Source organism: Petromyzon marinus, chromosome 19 (genome assembly GCF_048934315.1).
Source record: "Petromyzon marinus isolate PM22_M1 ecotype Great Lakes invasive population chromosome 19, UKy_Petmar_22M1.pri1.0, whole genome shotgun sequence".
NCBI lineage: Eukaryota > Metazoa > Chordata > Hyperoartia > Petromyzontiformes > Petromyzontidae > Petromyzon > Petromyzon marinus.
This window is the reverse complement of record NC_133685.1, coordinates 5,642,164-5,669,531: the sequence shown is the minus strand read 5'-3', so window position 1 is coordinate 5,669,531 and position 27,368 is coordinate 5,642,164. Positions and strand designations below refer to the sequence as shown.

The window sequence follows — 27,368 nt, the reverse complement described above, 5'->3', positions numbered from 1 at the left end:
CAATTCCAGTACAACGGGTGGGAGTGAATGGGTAGGAGTGAACTTTACTCGAACAAAATATGCACCATATATATAAAGGTAAACAGAGACAGTGTGTAATCTTGAGGAATTACCACTTTGTCTGCATTATAAGCCTTACCTCACACTTTCCATTTCAAATACAGGAGGGAAAAGTGCATAGATCCCCGATAATACGGTAGTTGATTCCCACCATACTAAGTACAATACTGCGTCTAATTATTAACCTAAGTTGGGGGTTTGGTTTTGGCTTAATAAAGCATTTAAATAACAATAGTCTCTCAAGATGCCCTTTGAGATTTGCCTGTAGGATACAGTTACTTTACAATTTGCCAAGGGGCCCTATGCCGGGAACATGAGGGCTCCCAAGCCCATGGAGAGTTTACAACTCAGTTGTGCAAAAGTAGAGACATCACATTGTTACATAAATGCCATAACTGGGCATATGTGAAAAAGAGCTTCATAGTTCACGAGATTCCTCCAGTATAATTAAAGGTTATGATTCTGATTTTTAAAAAAAATAGGCTAGGACAGGACACGTCCCTTGAAGGGATGAAGGCCGATGAACGAAACTGGTGATGGAAAGGACAACCAAGGAACCGAACACATCCAGGAGGAGCATCGCCACAGCGATAAGGTCAACTCATGCACAAAAGAGAGACAGATTGTGGCATCGTGGGACCGTGAAAGACGATGATGACATGGGGAGAGGCCTTCATCCATCATGAAGCTGATGATTGTAATGATGATGATGCCAGACACCCTAAATCCGCAGAGCAGCCGAGCACGGAGACGACACACATCGTCTCCGCATTTACCTTTGGTGTCGAATTTGACTGTGGTGCAATCAGCATCTCCTGCCCACGGGCAATTGTAGACGGCGCCGCCTTCTACCACTCCGGGCTGGGTGGTGTTTGCCCTGGGAGCTCCGATGACGACACTCACGCTGAACAATGGAGACGTACGTAAGCGACAAATCAGATTATTTGTATATTTGGTATTCGCTCCATGTCGAAGCCCCGTTGTTGTGGCACCCAAAGGTGTTTGCAGGCGTACCTACAGCCACTCACCTCTGTACCATCATCCACACTTCATGAGCAGGAAAACCAAGGATTTTGCCCAAGATATAAGGCACATAGGTGTATTCTTAGCTTACTGAGATTACACATTACCATCAATTGCTTATTTAGCATATTTCATTTCATTTAGACAATGTTTCACCAATGAAAATACTGTGTGTGCTTTGTAGAATGCCTTTGTAGAAATTCAGGATAACAAAAAAAACTATGCTATATGCTGTGCATACTCACAAATATGTAAGACAACAATAACAGATGCATAATATTATTTCACTTTTTATTGTGTTAATTTTATTTCACGAGAGTGCACAATGAGTATTATATCCAAAGTTGACGTTACTGCACCAATTGGCACCTCTGTCCACTGTCTAATCAGTGTAAAACACCCATAACCTACAACCCTTCAGGCATAAAAATGGAATTCCCACCCGTTAGTTTCTTTTCCCCAAGTTCTAATATATTTTGCTCAATTCAAACGTATGCATTCGTCCGTAATATACCTACAATGGTTCTGTTTGTTGATGGCTAACGGCATTTCGGGCCTTTGGAACTGCTGTGCAACTGTGATAATAATAATAAAAAATAGATACTACCGTGTAAGTACTGCAGACATATCCTAATGCCACTTTTCTTATTCCAGTTTCTTGAGAATTTTCCAGAGTAAATAATTTGGGAATGACGTCTCATCTCAGAGGTCATATATTTCCCAACATGTGTAGACATTCTCCACCCAATGAAAGCATCCTCAGATCACTTCAGCTGGTACATGTGTTGGTGGCAACTGAGCAGGAAACAGGTGGCTGGGCGTCTTCCTAACCACACAATCAAACTTTCACCATGACAAGTGTTGGGGGCTCAGTCCTGTAGTATCAATAATCAACCCACCCCTTCAAAATCCTTCGTGCGTACATATATGTTTCTGCATATCTGTATTTTTCTTTCTCTGTGTCTGTGTGCATCTCCATATCTCTCTCAATATCTCCCAAATGCATTTCTCCACATCTCCACGTGTGTGCGAGTGTCTCTCCATGTCTGTGCGTACACCTCCGTGTCGCTCTCTACGCATCTCCATGGGCCGAATGATCATGGTTTGCCAGGGCCCCTGGCCTAATCTAATGTGCCTGTGTTTCCAAGCTTTCAAGGAATGTATTAAAAATCACAAATTATGCGACCACCATGACCTTCATGGCCAAATCGTAGCTATTAAAAAAGATATTGCTCTATTAGAAAGTATAGAAAGTAGGGAGTTGAGGCCTGCATAGTGGCTCACGCCCTGCTCAATGAACGTGCTTGGTAATCTGAGTTTGATTCCTGGATAAACATTTGTGGCCAGAGGTATATGGACATACATATACGTACATACGAAGCGGTCATGGGCACCCTCCCTACACTCCCCAACTCACAGACTAACCCGGTGACGTACGGTGCAACAACCACTATTATCAACATACTCTTTGGTTCTTTCGGACCATATTATCAACATAGTTTGAGGTCTTAATCCTGCAGTGGATTAATAAAGGGCTCTTTAAAAATGTTTTATATATACACCAGTGCTGTATAGTGTTTGTGCTACCTTTCAAATTGAAATGTCTCAATCTTCATGGCTGGCTATCATTACATGCAAATATATTACGGTGACCTCGCCATTAATATTTTCTTAATGAACTCTTACGTTGATTAATGAGTAACATAGCAGAACAGCACAGTAATGAAAACCACGTGGATATTTTTTTTATGAACAGTATAAGCTTAATAATTATTTTTAATTAACTCTAATGTATCTGCATAAAAATGACAACATTCATGGTGGTTTAAGGGATACAACACCACAACAGACACTTGAGTTGTAGACAAGTTTTCCAGTTAATAGAAAAGTACAACATTCTTGATTTCTGCACTCAATTCAAAGTTTGGCAGCACAGCAACAATAAGTTATGAGATTGTTTACACGAACCACATCGGTTTTCATGAGTACAGTATAAACAACCTACAGTGTACGTGCTTGTAGCATGCCAGACCACAAGAAGAGTATTGAAATGTGTTGTGTTTTCCAGGGCAGACCTGGTAACGGTGTTCTTCTAAGGGAATGGTTCACCAGTGGTGGAATATCCCGCACCTCTGATTAGCTACATACGGTGAGAGAAAGAAGTGTCTACATTTACATACATCCTGTCTGTATCTTCTAAGTGGTTTCGTAAATAAATGCAGATAAACGGTACAGTGGAGTATCCAGATTGTGCACTTAATTACACGCGCACATTTTTAAAACAGTGTATAGTGTGTGGATGCTTCCCTTTTAAGAAACACAATCTTTGAAGAAAAACGTGTACAAACGCAAAGACAACGAAGCCCAACTTGATATTCACGTAGGCGTGGGAGTACTCTGCCTCAAACTGTCATATGGGCAAATTTATCAAATCATGTAAAAACGTCAATGTTATTATAGCTGCCCATCTTTGTCACCGAACGTAAGATTTTCTTTTAGATTAAAAGCTTTCGTGACTGCAGGGATTCATATTCTTGGTTCTTTCGGTAAAATCACGTAGAAGGGAAATAATAAAATAATACAAATAAAGCGTAATAAAATTCTCACGACGTTTCGGCCACAACGCAAGCAGCCGTCCTCAGGTGAAGAACAGAGCTGTCGGAAAGACAGCATCCTGATTAAGACGCGGAAAGACAGCGTCCTACAGCTCTGTTCTTCACCTGAGGACGGCTGCTTGCGTTGTGGCCGAAACGTCGTGATAATTTTATTATATTTTATTTTGTGATTTCCCTTCTACGTGACTTTACCGAAAGAACCAAGAATATGTAAGATTTTCTCTCAAATGTCAAGATGCAGCCAAGCTGGTCGGCTCTCGGATTAAGAATTAAGAGTATCGGATGAGGGTGCGTGCTCACCAGAACGATTCATATATACAAGAGCTCCTAATTCAGGAAATAATAATGCTCATTCGAGTGACACTTTCTAAGCAAAAGCCACAAGCGTCTCTCTCTCATTGAATCAATATTTCGATTAGGCTTTGGTTTTTTGTTGTTTAAAGCCACCTGCGAGCACACCAGCCACTCTGGGAGTTGTGGGTATCATCTGGACAATGGCAAAAACAAAGTTTACATATGGCTTAAAGAGACAAGCCACAAAAACTTTTCACAAAATCATGATGTTACAGCAGTGCAAAAAACTGTGAGAACTAAAAAGGTCATATATGGCACATGCACAGTAACATCGTTAGGTCTACGCGTGGACGGAAAAGTGCTTCTTGTGTGCAGAAAAAATATCAACAAAAATGTCACCACCAGTCATTTGACATGTTTCCACAAAGCTGTGCATAATACGCAAAATAAACACTTCTTTAGTGGCCACGCATCCCAGAAGTAGCAGACAAAACACCCGTTTGATTCAGACACTTAGCAACCCACCGGTATTTTCAACCTATTTTAAGAATTATCACTGATGTAACACAATAACCAACGCAGTAACAATGGATAACTGGAAAGTACTGTGTCAAACCTAAAAGTATTGTAATGGCACTTACAATTGTGGTAGGAAATTGAGACGCAATCAATATAAGGCAGGCAGGGCAATAACATAATTGTGTTTATCCAGTTCAACAAATATTACATTGCACCCTTAACAGTGTGACAAAAGAAAATCAGAAGCCCTAAGCGGCCCCTCAGTACTACTATACTGTACTATTTTCTAACGCATTACTCTTAACACACTTATTCAAATGCTGAAGTCGAGTACTGTATCTAGAACTCGCTTGTTCTCTCCCTTGTTCGAGCTTGTGTATTTTTTCTAGATGTGGAAAATGGTCCTGTCACTCAAATGTGCACAGATATTCTGGCATGTGGACAGAAACGTTATAACGAACCACCGCCACTAAAATGTATGAGTGCGTGTTCACTGCGGTTAACTACCGGTGGATGGAATAATTACTCATTTCTGATGAAGCTCACACCAACTTAACGGCACTACCTGTATTCCATTTGAAATATCAGATACAACAGAAATATTCATCAATACTGTAAAAGTATTTTATTTAAAACCAAGTGAAAGATTATTTGGAGAAAAACAAGTCTTATTTTAGAGAGAGACAATGGAGAAAAGGTAACCTCAATAAAGAAATCAAATTATAAAGCTAATTATATTTTGATTTAAAGCTTTCGTGACTGCAGTAATTCATATTCTTAGTTTTTTCGGTAAAGTCACGTTGAAGGGAAACAACAAAATAATAAAATATATATAAAACAATAAAAAATTCTCACGACGTTTCGACCATAACTCAAACGGTCGTTTGAGTTGTTGTTTCCCTTCAACGTGACTTTACCGAAAAAACTAGAAATATAAAGCAAATTATATTTGAAGACCGTGTACAATTGAAAACAAATTGTATTAAAATGTCTTTCAACTTGCCCTTTGAAATATCAACTTTCACTTTCTGAAACACTTGTCTTTATTTTACTGAACACTCTCTACATAATCGTACCAATTGTTTACCATGATAATTTTAAAAGTGTAATTTTATTTGGGAAATCTTCACTGTACTGTATATCATTTCTTTATCGGGGAGGGCCCTGCATTGGGATGTTTAGCCAATTTTCTTGAGTTTTTTTATGTTGGGAGAGTGTTCATGTGCCACACCGTGCCCTTTAATCCTCTAACGAGATCTGGCAAGTGGTAATTACCACGCCAGCCTCAATGAATGATGGGGACACCTCAACATATGCTCCAACATCACAAGAGGTTAAATCACACAAGCACGCAGCGAACGTGGCACAAGCAGACAACTGTGAAAACAAAATGTTTTGCCCGTGCTGGGTTTTCTCGTCGTCATCGTCATCATGTGCCACGATCAACCCAAGGCTGACGCTTAAGAGTAATTCTAGGAATGCATCTCTCTGCATGCCTCTTTGAACCACGTTAAAGTGCTGTTTGGTGGGCCGGAGTACTGGGTTAAATATTTTGGTCAGATAAATTAATAACGGTGGCAACACAACCACGCGTCAAAGAGCTAAAGGTGCGGCAATGAAAGTGGCCTTGCTCGCGTCACTGCTGGTGGAAGGGCCTCATCTGAAAGGGGAACCCAAAGGGGACACCCACAACTCTACCACGGGTACCCACGCTTTAACTCACCACACGAGACCTTGCTGAGCAACTGTAGGGGGGTTTATGAATAGGCGCACGAATCGAACCTACGACTTTGTTTGTGGGAGTCTACTGCATGTTGTTACTCTGTGTCCAGACTGCCAACATCATCGTGATAATTTCGAGCATTGCAGATTGGTATGGCGACTCGCGCACGCCTAAACTGAACTGTCAATTAATTTATTTTGCCAAGACCCACTGAACTATGTATACCGTAGTTATTTTTTTTTCAGAAGCGACCTGGCCACAAATGGCATAAGCTCAACGAAGTGGCTTGTCATCCATCGTGTGGACAATTATTGCGGCCAAATACAATACTCGATCAAAATTCTAAAACTACCGAATTTAAAACAACAACAACAGGTCAGCCCACGCACCCACCCATCGATGGCTTGCTTACCTGTCAGAAGCTGGCAGGTAGAAGTCCACCGCATAGCCAAAGTAGCTGTCAGCTGGACCCGAGAGGACATTGACTCGAGTAGCATCCAGATTGAAGGCGCTCGTCGACTTCACGACCATCATCAGGTGGACCAGAGAGATGACCAAACGCACCCCGATCACATCCGTCGAACAGCCTGGAGCCATCGTGAACCCCCCTCTTTACCCACTGGTCGGGGATGGCGAACCTGTGAAGACGATGTCCGTTTTTTGGTCCGTGTCTGTGGATGGGCCGTGTCTATGGGTTGTGTGCGTGTGTGTGTGTGGTCAATAGGTTTAGGCATGCAATGTCGCGTGCAACAGTCTCTGTTATAGACCGTGTCTACGGTGATGGGTTTACAACGGTACAATGTGTGTGTTTTTTTTACACAAGTGTGTCTGTATAAACCTTACACTCTGTGTGTGTCGATATGTTAGACGTGTAGTTGGTGTGTGTGTGTCTGTGCCAGTCTCTATGCTATCTGTACATACAGATCTGTAATTTAACACACGCGTGCCTGATTTAGTATCGTGTCATTTACACGGCATTGTGTGTACGTCCTAGTACAAATATGTCCATCACATGTAAACGTACGTATCCCAAACTAATCAGAACTGAGTGCGCGTGTGTGTGTGTCTCTCTACGGTCTAATGATTAACGTACCACAACATACCACCAGTAACAATCCTACAGTGTGGCAAAACGATGCGTAAACTTTACACTTCGCGTGTTCCTTAACGCTGTGAGCATCGGCTGAGTGTGCGTGTGCACTAACTACCCTGTTAAACTAAGCACAAACAAAATCAATGTTCCCGTACAGTAACTTCGCGCACTTACCGCAAAGTATAATTATTTCGCTGACCGACCCGCCAAAGGCTCGCTCGTCCGTCCGCGGTTCAGATTCCCCTGGGCTCCGACGACATGAAACTCTCATCAAACAAAGTTTCGCACGCAAACCGAGACTGCTTTCGGAGCTTGCTCCTCTTTCTGCTCGCCTCCAGACCACGTAGCTTGACTCGGTGGTGGCCAAGACATCAACAACAACAAAGACGATAGTCGGAGAAGGCAGAAGAAGACTCGTGTGGGGTGGGTAAAAAGAGGGGCTAACCCAGCCAGTTCCCTGGTATCGAAAGCGAAGTTCGCCTTTGCTGGACACAAACAGAAGGCGGAGAGAAGAGACGAGACGAGAGAGGCGGAGGGAAACGCGCTCCGCGGAAGAGGATCGGGCAGGACACGGGGGCCCCGGGCGAATGGGGGGAGAGGGGACCCGGTGGTGGGGCAGTGGGGTGGAGCGAAACTTGCGAGAGAGCGAGAGAGAGGAGAAGAGGGAGGAGAGGAGGCGAGAGAAGAGGGGAGAGAGAGGGGAGAAGGGAGTGCGTTGTTGGCGTGGAGTGGCAACTTGGCCGAGTGTTGCGGCTCGCTGCCTGTGGAGATTGCCCCTTGCCACTCTTGTTAAGGCTATACGGGGGATCTTTATCTTTGTGCGTGGGTTGGGGTTGGAACGGTGGTGTTGCGTTTAGGGGCCGTCCATAAATGACGTCACGTGGTTTTGGGGGATTTTTTGACCCCCCCCCACCACCTTCGTCACACGGCGTCAGAAAAAGTCAGACCCCTCCCAAATATGACGTCACAAAGCTCTGCCCCCCCCCCCCACAAAATCATATTTACATTTTGAAAATAAAACATGCTTCAAATCGCTTTAAACTATTGTCATTGTAAGTGCGTATTTAATGTGGCGCTGCACTCTGATGCTGTAGGAGAAAACATTTAATAAAAAGGCTATTTAATTTAGTAGAACGTGTTGTCTATATTTATTAAAAGTTGCGCATTTTGATGTGACGTCACATTTCTCACCCCCCCCCCCCTCCTCGTCACACATCGTCACAAATGTCTGACCCCCCACCCCCCCAAGGTGCGTGACGTCATTTATGGACGGCCCCTTAGCACTGCGCTAAGTTCGATTTTCCGCTTCACAGTCACCAACATCCGCTGACGGATTATCTGAACCGGTCCTGGGTCTTCCCTAGGTCGACTCAGCCTCAAATGAGTATCTGGTGCTGTGTGTAATAAAAACATCGTCACTTGGGGAAACATCACTGGCCCCGTTCACTTCGTTTATGGCCCTTGGGCTACACCCATTTCAAAACTTTAAAACAGCCTGCATCGGCAGGCTTTCCCCCTCTACTTTTTTCTTCTGATGACGATTGCTTGTGTTGCGATCGAAACGTCGTGATTTTTTTTAATTATTATTTTTCATTAACTTTATTTTTATTATTTTATTTTTTAATATTTTTTTCTATCTACGTGACTTTACCGAAAGACCCAAAGAATATGAATTCCTGCAGTCACGAAAGCTTTAAGCCAAGATCAGGACTTATTGTCGTGGGCACGGATAATAAGATCTGCCAAAAGTGCCAGCCATATAGTATCACGTGGTGAAAAGGCATTTCTCTGCACCTAATTATGTGGGCACAAGTATTTTTTGTTATTCTTTCGTAATATGTATTACATTTGTATTTAGTATTACTTTGCGAATAGGCCATTTGGCCACACGTTGACTTGTTTATTGCAACAAAGAAAAAGACGATTTTTAAGTACATTTACACTGCTAGTATTTGTACCGTATTTTAATATAGGCACCGGAAGCCACTAGAAATAGGGTGGTTACTGATGGTTTCCTTTGATAAAACATTAAGAGCACCTGTCTGGAAGGTTTTAAAAAGCGCCCGCATGTCTTTGTGAACCAGCAGACTCACCAGTCGTGCAGCACTGCATGTGGCATTGCCCACATTACGTAAACCATTTCAGGCCTCTGTTTTCCGGTGACGATTTTATGTCCTGTGACTCACAAATGAGCAGACATGGGTTTTAAGGTGTCTCGACCCCAATCACTTGTAGTGGCAGTCTATGTTAACAAACCAAAGCATTCGTTTAAAACTGGCTCTAACCGGAATAGCCACTCCTTGTTAGCATAGTGTAGTTTCGCACTGTAGTCTTGTTTTAAGAAAATGTGGATGGTAATATCACATTCCACAATTTCTAAATAATAATCAGGACACAATTATGGGTCGTGCCTGAACATAACCACAGCCCATGGTGCCAAGCATTACGAGCGCTTCATCCAGTAGTAAATAGAGAATGGCCCACGAGTGTTAACCGTTACAATCTGCATGGGTGTATGGCTACATGGACATATTGTTCATAATAGACGACGCTGTAAAAAGTGGTAAAAAGCTTTTTAGTGTTTAACATAACAAAAGTTGGTCAATGGTGCAGCCAATGCTGGCGGAAGGGCTTCCACTAGAAAGAGATCAAGGCTAGCCCCTCTGAATGGTATTTTGCCTACTCTTCCATGCTAGTCAGACGTCTCTGAAAATAGTAGCCACACTTTATCCCACCACGCGCGAACTGTGCAGATCAACTATGGTATAACCATTAAAATACTTTACTGCGTCTAACCTTTATACCTCGCTCTTATTCACCAGTAGGTGTGATGTTCTTAAACACGTGCTTAGAAAAATAATAATAAAGTTAATACAAAATTATAAAAAAAAACATCCATGTAGACTGTAGCCTGGTACTTAATCAGAGTGAGTGTACTGGCAGTCAATAATGTAGACTGTAGCCCGGTTATTAAGTTTGGTGAGTGTACTGGCAGTCTATAATATAGACTGTAGCCCGGTTATTAAGTTTGGTGAGTGTACTGGCAGTCTATAATGTAGACTGTAGCCCGGTTATTGTTTGGTGAGTGTACTGGCAGTCTATAATGTAGACTGTAGCCCGGTTATTAAGTTTGGTGAGTGTACTGGCAGTCTATAATGTAGACTGTAGCCCGGTGATTAAGTTTGGTGAGTGTACTGGCAGTCGATAATGTAGACTGTAGCCCGGTTCTTGGTTCTTTCGGTAAAGTCACGTAGAAGGGAAACAATAAAATAATACAAATATAAAACAATAAAATACTCACGACATTTCGACTGCAACACAAGCAATCATCATCAGATGTGAAAACCACAGCAAGAAATTTTTCTAATTTTCTTTTTTCTTGCTGTGGTTTTCACACCTGATGATGATTGCTTGTGTTGCAGTCGAAACGTCGTGAGAATGTTATTGTTTTATATTTGTATTATTTTATTGTTTCCCTTCTACGTGACTTTACCGAAAGAACCAAGAATATGAATCCCTGCAGTCACGAAAGCTTTAAATAAAAAATGTAGCCCGGTTATTGTTTGGTGAGTGTACTGGCAGTCTATAATGTAGACTGTAGCCGGTTATTACGTTTGGTGAGTGTACTGGCAGTCTATACTGTAGGCTGTAGCCCGGTTATTAAGTTTGGTGAGTGTACTGGCAGTCTATAATGTAGACTGTAGCCCGGTTATTAAGTTTGGTGATTGTACTGGCAGTGCTTCGCTCTTTGTTTACACAGCCTTACAGCACTCAATAAAGGGTGTTAAGACTTCAAACACAATCACGGTGAGCATCAATCAAGATGCTCAAAGGCTGCAATGTCTGTGAATACCATGACAGCTGTTACTAACCTCAGAAAGAGACATGCTTAGCATTAACATGTCCCTCTAGCTCTACACACGACATTGAAAACGTATTAAAAAAATTATGTTTTAGTATTGGGATTTACTGTACCTGCCTATCAAGAAGAGGACATAGCAGGATAATACACACCTGATGATGATTGCTTGTGTTGCAGTCGAAACGTCGTGATAATTTATTGTTTTATATATATTTTTTATTTTATTGTTTCCCTTCTACGTGATTTTACCAAAAAGAACCAAGAATATGAATCCCTGCAGTCACGAAAGCTTTAAATCAAAGGATAATACAGCTTTGAGTGAAAATATGGGGGGGGGAGGCACGTGTATATAGTTTGAAGATCGGTGTTTAAAATACTATCTTAGAGCAGGGAAAGCGGGTTAAAATGACAAAGGCTAGAGAGGGAATTTAGATTATATTAGAGGCGCAAACGAATTGAGAAATAGTCAATTGCTGTCGAAAATTATTTGAGCCTGGGCTTGAACAAGGGGAAGGGTTCACAGTTGTGCAGTCAACCAGAGGAAGGGAATACCAGGCAATGATATCAGCTTCAGAGAAGGAGCCATCCTCCCCTTGAGCAAAGGTTAAGTGTGGAATGACTAAGGGTTCATATTGTATGGACGTGCTTTGTGATAAATGTAACATGAACGTTCAGTACAGTACCCTCTTACTGTTGTCGTGTTGGCTGCAGTGATGTCTATGCAGACACGATGTACTCCGAATAGGCACTTGGTAAAGATAAAGAACATGTTGGGACGGTGCGGTGATGGAATGTGGGATTCCAGGACACTGACTCATGGCCCGCAAGAGTGCTGACTAAGCAGGACGCTGTCTCGCTCCCCCACTCCATGCCCTGCCTCGCCACGCCTGCCATCTGCTGAGCTGTACAGGGTGGTCTAAATGTCTTGTGACCCTCAATTAATTGACCCCAGACATTTTTTTCCTTTGCATGTTCATTTCTGTTGTAAATAAACCTCACTTTAAAACTATTTAAAGTTTTGGAGAATTAACTATAAAAACTATAAAGTATTTTTATTTGAAACTATTTTTTATTTTACCAGAAAAGGCCCTCTGAGCTATATAAGCTCTTTTTCAGAAGTAACCTGGCCACAAATGGAAGCTCAACGAAGTGGCTTATCTCATCATTAGACCTCCTTTGGCAGTACCAAAATATAATAGGGTTTTTCCCCTCTTTTCTGGCAACAAAACTGAAACCTTTTTTCAAGGAATCATGTGTGCATTAACCACAATACTTGTGGTCAAAATGCAAACAAAACAAACTCTGATAACATATGCATTGTCTTTGAAATTGAATGGCCAACACCAGAGACGGTTCAATAGAAAGACGTCTCTGGTGTGGACCAATCAGTTTCAAGGACAATGCATATGTTATCATAGTGTTTTTTGTTTGCATTTTGACCACAAGTATTGTGGTTAATGCACACATGATTGGGGATCACAGGACATCTAGACCACCCTGTACACAGCACTGCCATTTGCAACATTAACACATTGCGACAATCTTCAGCAGTACGATTATCTGTATCCAGATTTCCTTCGGCCACATTATTTTACAAATACCTACTATAATCACCCAAGAATGTCTGTCCTGAACGCTCGTGACGTCACTCCACATCGACCAGCTCCCCTCATTAATATTCATCAGCAGGTGACGTCCTCCAAATGACCACCCCCACCCCTCCTCATTAATAATCATGAGCGGGTGACGTCACTCAATATGGAATACTCCCCCCACTAATAATCATGCGCGAGTGACGTCACTCCACATGGACACCCCCCCCCCATTATTACCTACTATATAATGAGCCAATGTGTGTGTGCAACGCTCGTGACGTCACTCCACGTCGACCAGCCCCCCTCATGAATAATCATGAACAGGTGACGTCACTCCACATGGACCACTCTCCGCATTAATAATCATGAGCAGGTGACGTCACTCCACATGGAGCACCCTCCCTCCTCATTAATAATCATGAGTAGGTAACGTCACTCCACATCGAACAGCCCCCCCTCGTTAATAATCAGTATAAGGTGACGTCCTCCAAATGGACACCCCCCCCCTTCATTAATAATAATTAGCGGCAAACTTCACTCCACGTGGGGGGGCCGAGGCGCCTCCTCCCCCCTCCTCGGCGTCAACTGACAACCCTCACTACAAAGGCAGAACCCTCACGTCACGTGATCTCCGAAACGCTGTTGTTGAGACATCAAAGTAAAAAGGACGTCGTGATGAACAAGGTATTATAACCTTAAAATGAAATAGGTCTGTGTCACCGCGCCCTTACAAATTGCACACGAATGGATGCAATGACTATCACGTCCCGGTCTGATTTTTGCTTGCAAGTTTCAGATTCATTGCAATACACCCGTCCTTGGACGGGCAAAAGGCTAGTGATACAGGTTTATATTGAAAGTAAACTCTTGACCTCCGGTTGTGACATGCATAAATTATCATTGTTGGAACATGTAGTTTTTACTAAATCACGATTAAACTACAGTCATGGAATTTTTGTATTCCATTGCAAAACAGAAGATTCTGCTCTCCTACAAAAGCACATAATAGGTGGCGTGCAGGAAGGAATTAGTGGTGAGACATTAAGCAGAAAGTCATCGTGTGCATGAGCTAAGACACGCACATGTGAATAATAATAAAACACCGTACTAACAAATAGTTTAAGAAAACAAAGAAAATGCCTTCACAACCCAATGTATTTTAAGAACCATGAGTCACTGCGTTTCCTAAGTCTCACCAGACCATGTTTGAGGGAGTCTTAAGATTCAGTGTGAATGTGTCAGAAGTAGCGGAGTGATAGTTACAGCCAAGCTAAGAGCATCTTCTCGAAGTTCCCAAAGAATAACGAAATAACCTTCTTTGGTTCTTTCGGTAAAGTCACGTAGAATGAGAATAAAATAATAAATTGATAAAATAAAATAACACAATATTCTCACGACGTTTCGGCCACAACACAAGCGGCCTTCATCAGGTGAAGGGATGAGACTGTCTGGAGGACAGCGCTGTCTGGAGGACAGTCTCGTCCCTTCACCTGATGAAGGCCGCTTGTGTTGTGGCCGAAACGTCGTGAGAATATTATTGTGTTATTTTATTTTATCAATTTATTATTTTATTCTCATTCTACGTGACTTTACCGAAAGAACCAAAGAAGATGAATCCTTGCAGTCACGAAAGCTTCAAATCGAAAAATAACGAAATAGTTGTTCCCAAACGACCCCTTTTGCTGTGTTGGTGAAGGCAGAGCATGACAAGGTGCATTAGAGTGATGTACATGCAGTCCGTCTTACCAAGTTAGCTTAACAATTCCCCTGGATAAATTCCAAAAGGAGCCCTTAAAAAGCGTCTTAATGTGCGCATTCTGTACTGGTTATGTTTTAAATTGTAAGCAAAGTTTACGTCTGTATAATTAGAAGGTCTCTGCAGTTTTAGTTATTGTTCAGTGATATAAATGCATGATGCTTATATGTACAGTATACCTTCTAGCTAAGACCTAAGGACGTCTCGTCGACAGCCATATAGGAGACAGGTAAGATTTCAGTGCACGTGTAGAAGTGATTTGGGGCCACCAGGTGACCTAAATAAATAAAAGCCAAACTGGTCCTTTGTTTCAACTGTAGGAGCTAAACTGCGACGCTAATGTAAAGCCTCCCATGCGTACTTTGATGAATGCACATTGAGTGGCTACAGTTCACGTAATGGCAAAGCACAACCTGTTTTGAGTTTTGATTTAAAGCTTTCGTGACTGCAGGGATTCATATTCTTGGTTCTTTCGGTAAAGTCACGTAGAAGGGAAACAATAAAATAATAAAAATATAAAACAATAAAATTCTCACGACGTTTCGACTGCAACACAAGCAATCATCATCAGGTGTGAAAACCACAGCAAGAAAATTGTTTCCCTTCTACGTGACTTTACCGAAAGAACCAAGAATATGTTTTGAGTTTGTCAATCGACTACAAAATATGTGGAAAAATATTCTGTTGAATTATATTTTTGTTTGTTTGGGTGCAGATGTGTGGCTGACAACATTTTTTAGCACCAATCTGTGTGTGTGGGTTGTCTGAAATGGAAATGTTTACTCGGTCATTTAAATACACCGTGACGCTTGTGTGTGTGTGGTTACTGACGGAAGTGATAAGGCTTGAGTAGGTCATTATCAGGATTGCCAGCTGCACTTATCGATACTTTTTGAGTTATTAACATTTCAAGTCTAGTGGCATGTCATTTTTTGAAATTATACATACGATATTTTTTTTAAACGGACGTAAATGTTGTACTTGAATAAGCTGTGCCACTGCTTATTCACATGGCATGGGTACAGTTGGGGGGAGAGCGGAGGTGCAGTGGTTAACGCATAGCCCTGTGGCCATGACTAACATCAGTGGCGAGTGATATCTGAACCTGCACCCCCCTCTCAATCCACCAACCTGTATTGGACCAGTGTGCTGAAGTGAGGTCAAAGGTCATTACCAAAAGGCATTGGAGCCCTTCACTCAGCAATGGCTTGACAATGGGGCTGTAATGGTGTTATTTTTTTATTGTGGTCACGTGTAGATAGTAAGGGGTTGGAGCAGTTAGCGGATTGGTTAGAGCGCACTGTCATAAGAACACAGGGCCAGTTCAATTCCTGGCCAAGGCTGACATCACTGTCGAGTGATGACTCAAATGGTCCTGGGCTCCACCTTCATCAACCCTCACCGACCAGCGTGGTGAAGTATGGCCAAACAAGCCCCATGGTGAGGCCTTCATCCGGTCGTGGATTGATAAAGGGCTCTGAAATGTTAAAACGATTAACGTTGGTGTGCAATACAATACTGCAGGAAAATACCACCACACTGCTTAGGTTTGGTATGAACTTATTGCGAGAACACATTTTTGGGGATTACTGGGGTGGAAGCCAAATGGATTATGTGTTCTACGTAGGACAGCTACAACCTGGTTCATTGGAGGTAATTTCTTTGTAATTCCACAGTAAACTTTCGAATTTGGGGAGCGGCGGTGCAGCAGTTAGTCCACTGCCCCTGTTAATTCATCCACCCGAGTTGTAATTATTGCCACGGCTAACATTCGTGGCGAGCGATATCCAAACCCCATAGTAAAGCCTTCCTATCATGGGAGCTGTCATAGATGACCGGACACGGCGTGGAGGATGCTTTCATCCAGCAGTGGATTGACAAAGCACATTCAATTATTATTATCATTACTACACGTTTGGTTTTAACCAGAGTACGGTTTGTATTTTTATTTAGTTTGTTTATTTATTTGGTATAGCCATGTGAGCCATTCTGCTCTCGAATCGGGTGCAACCACAACAAACAAAAACACGAACAAGAAAACATCTTAAAGTGACGATGTGACTGTGCAAACAGAAAATCCATGAAAAAAACAGCAAAATATTCCTGAAAAGGCACCGTACACCAACGCTGTGTGCAAAAATCCCAGTGGGATGCAAGTCAAACAACAACAACAACCACAAGAAAAACTTAGATTAAGGCCATCAGTCTACAACCACAAGAAAAACGTTTTCGAAATCACCAAAAAATAAAGCCATCATTGAATTGTAACAGTGATCATAGGGACTGTGACCGTTTTTTTTTACAATAAGCTACATAAATAACATGTAACACCAAACCCGAGAGCCATAGCTGGCTGCATGAGTTACTCCACAACAGAAGCATCAGTCGGAGTATCAAATTTTTCAATGCACCTTTAAGATCAGCACGCTAAATCAAAATACAGATAATACTTTGCAGCGTATCTTCAATGTAAGTTTCGCTTTAGCAGTACTGTCCAGGGCATCGCTTCATTGACTTCGCCATGCATTGGATTGAGGGTTGTAACACCAACAGCTAATTGTGTATACAATACCGTAGTATATTGTTGAACTTTGCCGTACAAACGAACGATGCTTGTGTTGAAACGGGGGATAAGACTCAAAATTCCATACGCTGGAGTCTGTACAAATGAAAGCAAGGCAAACGTATAAGCGCAGCTTTAGAGGTCTGAACGGATGACAGCACTCGAGCATAACTGAGTGCTTAAACTGTATTATCAAGTGATAATTGTCTTCAACACTTGAAGAAATGTTCGCTTCTTCGCTGTGAAGAGTGCAACGACGTTCACTTTACTCGTCCAAGAGCCTTCGGTGCTGGCAAGATGCTCAGGAAACGCTCAGCATGGTGAGTGGCACGCCCGCACCTAATCCGCATACACACAAAAAACAGCGCTAATGCCGCACGCACATTCACATGCAGGCACGCGCTGGCAACCAAAGACAACCAAAGACAAAGATCCCCCGTATAGCCTTAACAGACTGTAGGGGCAAGTGTTGTTAGCAAGTAGCACCTATGAAGGCCGGAACGGTACACGAGGGGGTGGGTGGTCAGCACCACTCCCGACCGCCTTTGTCTCCCCAGTGGCAATGTTTACACATCACACCGGGTATTCATTTGAGGCTGAGTCGGCCTAGGGGAGGCCCAGGACCGGTTCAGATAATCGTCACTGGTCGTGGCCGGGAATCGAACCCGAGTCGCCGGGTTCATAGCGCAGCGCGCTAACCACTACACCACCGCTCCCCATAGTATACACACACACGCACGCGCGCACACAAACACCACGTCTGAACAAAAAGTACTTGTTTACAGCTCTGTTTCGTGCAAAACGTTGAAACACGTTGCTATTATTAATCTCTTTTAAAGTACCCACATTCCGGGAATTCTGTAGCTCCCAAGTAATTATCATGCGTTCCGTGCAACCCGTATCTGTGTAGAAAACTGCGTGCTGAGCCCGAGGGACATCGTTAAGGGAAGCTGCCAATTTAAATAGCCCGTGAAAGGCAGTGAGTGGGCAACTTCTGCGTCCCGGTGATGCAATAGGTGTTAAGTGTAGAGATTATGGTTATGTTTAATTCACGTCTCGAAAAGGTGAACGCTTCACCATCACTGTTCTCTTAAATAATAATAATTTAAAAACCCCCAAAACATTCGTCAATAACACTGCCTTAAAAGGAAGACTATATAAAGGGTGACATTTCAGGAAAACGCCCTTTCTTCATAGCTTATGAATAGAGAGGCCAGAGAGGTACAGTGAATAAACGTTAAAGACTACTGCACGTTACACCATGATGTGCTATGAATAAGGCTCATTCCCGGTTTACATCACGCATTATCAACTTTTCATTTTAAGCAGTGTTATTCCAATGTGTCAATTTTGTTGTGTTATTTGTGCTTGCGGATCGCTGCCGATGCAGTACAGTATCGCCAAGTAATTATCTTACTTAAAGCTTGTATTTTTTTTCCCTAAAAAATGTTGGACATACTTTGTATTGCTTCAATCCATGCTACATCTGCAAGCAATGCTAAAAAGACATAACACAGTATCAATGCCGTTCTTGATAACATTAAATATTTTTTTACATGTCATAAAATATTAAACCATGACATGCCAAACTTTAAGTACATGCATTAACTTTATTTATAACCAGGTGCAAAAGCCAGGCAAGGGAGACCTCGTGTGTCAACCAACGTAAATTAGTTATACGTATATAAAAGTGTAATAACGATGCCCTTTCGTGTATCCAGGAAATGCTCATTGAGTTCCAAAAACTTCCGTTCAAGAGGGTACTGCATTGGGATGTTTGTGCCAAGCCATTCAATGGGTGTGGGAGCAAACCGGAAAACAGTGCCTGGGAACAACCCCACACGTACAAGGAGAAAACCGTTCAAAGCTCTGCATCGATGGATTATTTCCACTCGTTCTGCCATCTCCTGGGCACCTTGCAGTAGACTTCGGTGGGGTTTGGCAACTTTACAGATCTCCGTGCAATTCACCAAACTTCACCTCCAAAGTGCTGGTTCACAGATGTGCGTCACCGCTCCCAAACTACGATTTAGATTTGTAAATATGCAATACAAATATTTATCTGAGTACAAATATAGTTGTCTCACATCCACTCTTAGGGGGTTTTGTTTTATTTTATTTCACAAAACAATGTACACTTATTACTATTAGGTTCAAAAGTAGGCTTTCCAAATGTTTAATGATCGTGAAAGTCAATTAACTTTACCGTCCAATACACTATGAACTTTTAAGGTGAAATAACCTTGAATGCTACCTAACCGTAGAGGTTTTTACAGCTCTCCAATGTGTTTTCAGGTCGTGCCGCGCGTTATACGATATCATGTCCGATGTTTCACTCTACGCGCTGGGAGGTCTTCAGGTAACGTTAAGGTTCCTGAAGAAGGGTATAGCACATGGAGCGCAACATGCCGGACAATACGCGGTACAACCCTAAAACAGTTGAACGCGTTTAAAGTATTGAAAACAGTACAACGTCTTCACGGCCTAAGCAAAAGTCTGAATTGGAATACTGGGTAATACTTGTTTGTTTTAGTTGTGTGAGGCTTATTTGGTGTTTGTCCTCTTACTTAGGATGATTAGGAAAGGCCCCTACCAACAGTTGACATAATGGCAGCACGTTGATGAGAGTTGTGCAATTGTTGGTGCCTACGCTGTTATAGTCAGGAAAAATTTCACATCTTTGGAAACGTATTTTTATTTTCACGTGATGTATGCTCACACCCATCAGCAAAGTACATACACAACAGACAAAATCACAATTTTCCTGCGCAAACTCGAAGACCCAGGTACTGTTTGCGAGCACCTTTCAGAGTTGAGAGGTCACACAAGAGTACAATGGTGGTGACAGCATCACTTTTAGTCGTAATCGACGTCACTGTTCATTCACCAGCAGTTACTGGGTGTCTAATTCACTTGTGTATTGAAATAAGTGCCATATATGTCAATAGTTTTTTTCTTCCCTTCAACGTGACTTTACCAAAAAAACTAAGAATATGTTGATATCCCTTAAACAAATAATCATGTTGTGCTTGCAAACAGAATAGCCATTTATACACCCTATGTTTCTGTATACATTGATGTTTTAATGCAATGAATACATTTTAATAATTCGAAATTTGAAACGTGACGGCAATGGCTTGGGGAGGCCTTCATCCAACAATGGATTGATAAAGACGGACGATGATGACACGTGAGGAGTTCCATCACAGTCGGCTTTAAGGATGCTGCTGCAGAAGCACGTGCAAGAGGAGCAATGCTGTATTGGGAATCAGCAAGTTCCTCAACTACTGTAACACATACATTTCCACTTAAAAAAAAGAAGCTATTTCTCCTGGTTCGAATTGTACATCTATTGCATCATACTCAAACAGCAGGATAAGGGTTAGCACACAAAATCAAACATTTGGGCATATTATTTGATCCTGAAGAATGTGTTGCATTTTTATTTTATTATTAAACCAAAGCTCTTTTAAACATGATAGAAGTTAGTTATCTGGGGGAATAGACTGTACCATATTGTCCTTACCGAGTGACTTAGCCTATGAGTATTTCTACAAAAAATAATTATAACCAGTCTCTTTTCTAGCCACTACACTGGATAAAGGCTTATCAACACCGTCTGAGCCACATTAGTTTTTTTTTTACCATACTTCAACATGCTGGTTAATGCGGGTTAGTGAATGTTGGTAACACGGAATCTGTCCAGTGATGCTATCTGTGGCCAGGTATCCAACTCGGGTCACCAAGTTCTGACCACAGTCCTGCTCACCGCTGCAATGTACACAACCCTATCATACACACATAAACCATGCCTCAAATGTGGTTGAGGCTTGGCCAAAGTCTCACACAGCTGTTGCAATGGCAAACACACGTACACACGTATAACGATCCCCGGTATAGCCTTTAACAAATTGTTGCGGCAGGTACTGTCAGCGAGCACCTATGAAGGCCGGCACGGCACACGAGGGGCGTGGGTGGCCTACCCCGCGCCCGGCCACCTTTGTCTCCCTAGTGGCGAAGTTTACACACCGCACCAGGTACTCATTTGAGGCTGAATCGACCTATGGGAGGCCCATTAACGGTTCAGATAATCGTCACTGGTTGTTGGCCATGAGCAGGAATCGAACTCGGAGTGCGCTGTGTTCGTAGCGCAGTGCGCTAACCGGAGCGCCACAAAGACACACACATGCATGCACAGCTCTTCCGAGGGGCCTTTTTCGACCATGGGCAGAGCGGCAGCAAATGCAGCCACGTGCTGCTGAAATGGAGGCTTGAAGCAGCACGCGCTGCACTTGACAAGGAGTGAGTGACCTCTTAGCCAGCACGATGTGAAATCAAAGGGGAATAAGGGGCATTGGGGCAGGACATTGCTTTTTGGAAGGTGGGGGGGGCTATAGAGGGAGTGAGAGAGTGTGAAGGGTTAGGGAGAATGCTGGAGGGTGATAAAACCAAGTGTCCTGATGTGCAAAAACAGTGCCTTCACTGAGTAAAACCAGAGGCCCAGATCTAAGAATGTTGCACTTTGAGCCCCTAGTGAGTGTCAGGTCAACGGTTGAACCCTGCTGTGACCTTTACATTCTATGTGATTGGTTGATAAAGGTCTGCAACCATATGGTCAGGAGATGGAAATTGCAATTACAATAGTCTTTTTACGTGGCACGGGCATCGGAATGGGTTTTAAAAAAACATACAGTATTAATGATGACATCCTATAGTGCAGTGATTCTTAACCCTTACTGCAGCCTTGAAACCCTTTGGTTCTCAACCGTTAAAATATGTATAATGTTAATAAAGACATAGCTTTGATGAAACTAAGTAGTTGTGCTTACCTGCCCGTGCTTAATTTGTGTTACGATTATTTATCTTCAAAACATTTTGGCCATGTCTCACACCCCTGGGGTGTGTGTGTGTGTGTGCAATCCAGGTTAAGGACCACTGCTCTAGTGTAATACTTACCAGTATTGCCGCACTATCCACATTATAAGACTCATCCTCCCCGTGTATTTTAAAGCAAAAGCTGGGGGGTGCGTCTTATAATCCCCCTTACGTTACATGTGCGTGGTGTCACACCGGGTACACATTTGGAGAATATGCACATTTACTCACAATTTTGTTTTTACTATCCATCATATCGTACACAAGAGTCAATGCTAAATTAATTAAATAAGCTAAAGCTTAAGAGTGTGACTGTGCTCATTGTCCACAATGTCACATACCCCCCCCCCCCCCCCCATTGTACGGCACTTTTATTGAAGAAAGTTCTGGCCCCAAAAACTGTGCCGTTGCAGAAATTGTCTACTATGAAATATACTCGCGTGCATCTTTGCCCGGGTTTATTACTGCATCAGCTATGTTTGAGCCAGGAGTGAACGCACACTACTTAGGGAGGGGCCTTTTCAAACATTAATCACACGCGGCCAGACCAGCTGTCTCTTTCGAATTCCTCATCGACGTTGCACATCAGCCAATGTTTTCACTGGAAGTTAGGGGACCCCAGTGTGTCTGGTGGCAATGTGACTTCAAGATAAGCAAAGTCACACAGGCTGCACAACATATTCTTGGTAAAATGCCTATATCTATCTTCTTTGGTTCTTTCGGTAAAGTCATGTAGAATGAGAATAAAATAATAAAATAAAATAAGACAATAAAATTCTCACGACGTTTCGGCCACAAGTAGCCTTTTTCAGAAGGCTACTTGTGTTGAAGAAAGCTACTTCTGTTGTGGCCGAAACCTCGTGAGAATTTTTTATTGTGTTATTTTATTTTATTATTTTATTCTCATTCTACGTGACTTTACCGAAAGAACCAAAGAAGATTAATCCTTGCAGTCACGAAAGCTTTAAATCGAAATGCCTATATCTATTTTGTAACAGTCCTTAAAAACGGCGCAGGCAGCTTCTGAATGTATTTGTAAAACGAGTTGCAGCTTCTCTTCTTGCAGCTCATGCATCATCCACAAAAAGAGTCTCATAATATTAACAATTATGTTAATTTACAGTGTAATCACTTTTTAAAAAATGACTTGCAACGTATTGTTGTTGTCTGGCTCTGCAACGTGTGAAAAAAGTTTGACTTGGTGCGCACCGGGAAGTGCTTGTGCTGACTTGCTCGCAGAGTTGTGCAGACCGAAGCATTGATCAGGTTAGAAACTACGCAAGGAATGCCAATAAGCCTCCGGGCAAACTGGCAGACCGGTTATTGCCCCCACATTAATTCCACCCCTCGCAAATGAACTGTGCAAAAAGTGTATTGAGGGATTCAGTGGACATGCTCTCTGCTTGGTGTTGTCACGATGGTACAGTAAGTATATCGATCCATTGATTAACGTCGATGCAAAAGGCTCGCTGTCCATGGATCAAGTCACGTGCATAAGAATCGTGCAAATGAAACACTAGCATTACATTTTTGATTTAAAGCTTTCGTGACTGCAGTGATTCATATTCTTGGTTCTTTCGGTAAAGTTTCAAATGTTCTTGCCGTTGGTTTTCACACCTGATGATGACTGCTTGTGTTGCAGTCGAAACGTCGTGAGAATTTTATTGTTTAATATATATATTTATTATTTTATTGTTTCCCTTCAATGTGAGTTTACCGAAAGAACCAAGAATACTAGCATTACATTTACACTGATGGTATGAACGTGTATAAATGAAAGACAACAATATTAAATAACTTAACAAAACAAAAACAACTGAACTGTGGCCCTAAATTTTGATAAATTCTCGAATGACTGGGGCATCGTCATCATGAAAATTGTTACGTAAAACTTAAATAAATGTAAGGCTATCAGCTTCTTTACTTCCCAACTTGTGTTAAACCAGCTGAAACATATTTGACCTGTTGAGTTTCTACAGCAACCAGTCTTGTTAAGCAAACCGTGCACCTTAAAAAAAACACAAATCTTGAAGACCAATAGGCCAATCAACTAAAACATGTTTTTGTTTATGTGAAGATGAAAAAAGTTAGGTTTATTTATGTATTGTATTACCCATATTTATCCACAAAAGCACGTGAGTTTATTTATATACAATACTAGGTGGAGAGGTGCCCTGAGTTTGATTCATCACCACGGCTAATATCAGTGGCAACTGAAATGTGAACCGGTCTATTTTGAACTTGTATCCTGAACCTTCACCAACCTGCATTGACCAGTGTGGTTTGGTATGGTCAAGCAACCCCCATGACTGACTTGGCATGGGAAGGCCTTTATCCGGCTGTGGATTGATAAAGGGCTGCAATTTATAACTTAGTACACGTAGATGTGCAACTACGACACCAAGGCATCGTGGTTCAGTGCCAATGCGTGATACGGCTTCATTGGGCAGATGTCAACAGAGCGTAATAACTTTGTTGTGCGTTTTATACAGCGGTCTGCATCCACGCATTGTACTTGCCAGGCCTCTGTTTATGAGTGATGTTTTAAAATGTTACAGCAGCTAGGCACAATAAATTAGAGCAGTATGACCAAATGTACATTAACTTTTTGCTTTTTTATGAGCAAAGGCACAGGTATTTGCTTAAAGTTTGAAGCTAGGTTTTAAACGGAATTATGTGAACTTTCAAGAAAATATTGCACTCCTCGCTTAAGTCCTAAAGTGCAAGCAAAACTTTTCCAAATCATTTTTTCTCAATAAACGTTTGCATTATACGAGCCGGAGCTGGATACTTTGATCTCGCAGTGAGAAATATTGGACAATTATTTACGGATAATTTTTTGTTAGTACCATACAGCCACACTATTAAATCACAGTGTGTGTTTTTTGAGCTGCAATAATAACGTCCTTTGATGAAATATGGCACTCAAACGTACATGTGCAGTACAACCTCTACAAGAAAGCCAATGACCAGTGGGTGTCACGGCTCACCCCCGAACCCGCTGATGCAGCGATCTGTCGCAACTTGTGACCGTGATGCCATTCAAGAATCACATTTTATTGAATAGACCTTTGCCATCTCATTTGTATTGTTCATGTCGTTCTCTGTATCGTTTACATTAAAACATATTAGTCAATTGTTTTAATATCTAAAAAAAAATGGATTCTTGAATGCATTCTTTATATGTGCCCACATTTTTACCATCTAATTTGTACTCTTTGGTTCTATTCGGTAAAGTCACGTAGGTAAAAAATAAAACAACAAAAATCACGACGTTTCGGCCACAACACAAGTGGCCTTCATCAGGTGAAGGGACCGTGCTGTCATGAGGACAGCGTTGGAGTGAAAACAGCCAAGCCCAGGTCGCGTCCTTTAAGCTGTGTGGGAGGAAGCAAAACGCTTGACAAAGGAATTAGCATAAAAATGAGCACGATGTACGTAGGAGGTGCATGGGCCATGATGGACCAGGAGCGGGTGGGGACCATGACGGACCAGCAGCGGGGGGGGGGGGGGAGTAGAGTGAGTGAGTGGAGTGAGTGAGTGGAGTGAGTGAGTGGAGTGAGTGGAGTGAGTGAGTGGAGTGAGTGGAGTGAGTGAGTGAGTGGAGTGAGTGAGTGGAGTGAGTGGAGTGAGTGGAGTGAGTGAGTGGAGTGAGTGGGTGGAGTGAGTGGAGTGAGTGAGTGGAGTGAGTGGAGTGAGTGAGTGGAGTGAGTGAGTGGAGTGAGTGGGTGGAGTGAGTGGAGTGAGTGAGTGGAGTGAGTGAGTGGAGTGAGTGAGTGGAGTGAGTGAGTGGAGTGAGTGAGTGAGTGGAGTGAGTGAGTGAGTGGAGTGAGTGGAGTGAGTGAGTGAGTGGAGTGAGTGGAGTGAGTTAGTGGAGTGAGTGGAGTGAGTGAGTGGAGTGAGTGAGTGGAGTGAGTGAGTGGAGTGAGTGAGTGAGTGGAGAGAAATAAGCAGCTGTGAAAGTTTGGGATACCACTACTTGAAAAAAAAATTACTGTACCATTGAAAATTAGTATTGGCTATCATTGTTTTAGATCTTCTTCGAACAGTTTTAGTTTGTTCCATTTGCTTAAATGTAACATTAGCATTTTCCATATAACATGCATACAATGATAACAATCAATTCTTATCGAGCCCATTAAACGCATATATCGTAAGTTAAAAAAATTAATATTAATGGACGATTCGATGCATCATTAACACCCCTGTGATTGACCATTATGTGCATTGTGCTGCACGAGTCATTACTGGATTATAACGTGCCTACTAAGCCAACGCATCACATTGTAGGAATGTTGGAATAATCTGCTAACGTGCACAAGGGGTAGCCTCCACAATAGGCACCATTCACGGATCACCGCAGGCCACGTGATGGGGATAAATGTTCTGCATAAAATCAGCAACAACAACAAAAACAACTAATGCTAAACTGTGCCACAGTGATGAAACAGCTCGGGCAAGCAATCTCCCTGTCCTTTCGCTTCCAATGACAAAAGCTCTCTGACAGCAACAATCATCGCTGAATGACTGTGCCCGAGGAGGGCAGAACTGTTGTCGCGTTCCTTGGTCCCATTGAACGTCACTGCGTTGGGTTACATTCCACCATGTTATGACAAGTGCTGCACTGGCGAGAAGATTGAAATGCACCGATCCTAACACAAGCACGTGCACTGCTTCGTGAAATAAACTCCCACTCCTGCTCACCGTGAGTGTCACCGAACCGTCACTGGAATTTGACCTCCTTATGACCACCTGGAGCGGTGGCGCTACAGTCAGCGCCACCGCACTACGATTCCTGAAACGGCCCTGGGCCCTCAACCCGCACTGATCAGCATGGTGTGGTATGAGAAGAAAAATAACCCCCTGTGACCGTCACGTGGACGGAGAGGTCTTTATCCTGAGTTGGGTGCTCACAAGGGGCTGTAAAAACAACGACATTGAAGGAAGCGACATTTGAAGTGGCGCAAATACACTCAAGATTGGACGATCATACAATCATTTTCACAAATGCCACGTAAACCATTCACGTAATAATTATTGAGAGCTCTTGAAAAGAAAAAAAATACGTAACTTAACTCCCCCTCTGACTTCGGTCCAAACACAGTTAGTTGTTTGCCGGGAACAACGGAGATGCATTTATTTAATTACTTATACAATTAATCATAAAATAATGTAGCTATCTTAAACGGGCAAATTTGTCCAGGCAGTGAGTTTTCATCGGATTGTGCGTGGTATGTTAAACTCCTTGTGCTGGGAGGACGGACAATTGAGACTGAACTGGCGTGGGATTTGGTTGGCAGAGCTCTGCACCAAACCCCAGAGAGCCTGAGAAGGGGGGGGGGGCTGACATGCATTCTGATGCGATCGGCCTTTAAAACAGAGCGCCTTTG

The 27,368-nt window shown here is 42.5% G+C and overlaps 1 protein-coding gene across 3 annotated transcripts in view; it reads right to left on the bottom strand.

Moving 5' to 3' along the window:
- LOC116943899 (integrin alpha-8-like) overlaps positions 1-17,425 on the bottom strand; it is a 59,112-nt gene extending 41,687 nt beyond the window's left edge. The window contains exons 1-4 of one of the 3 annotated variants that reach the window (XM_032957227.2): positions 17,113-17,425; positions 7,502-7,570; positions 6,647-6,872; positions 837-964 (exon numbers count right to left, since the gene is read on the bottom strand). In XM_032957227.2, coding sequence (XP_032813118.1) covers positions 837-964; positions 6,647-6,831 — 313 coding nt within the window. In that variant the 5' untranslated portion in view covers positions 6,832-6,872; positions 7,502-7,570; positions 17,113-17,425. Of the gene's footprint in view, positions 1-836; positions 965-6,646; positions 6,891-7,501; positions 8,106-17,112 lie in introns of those variants that run through there. The other 2 variants (XM_032957226.2, XM_076068095.1) reach the window with 2 other exon arrangements.
- Between the last annotated feature and the right edge of the window lie 9,943 nt (positions 17,426-27,368).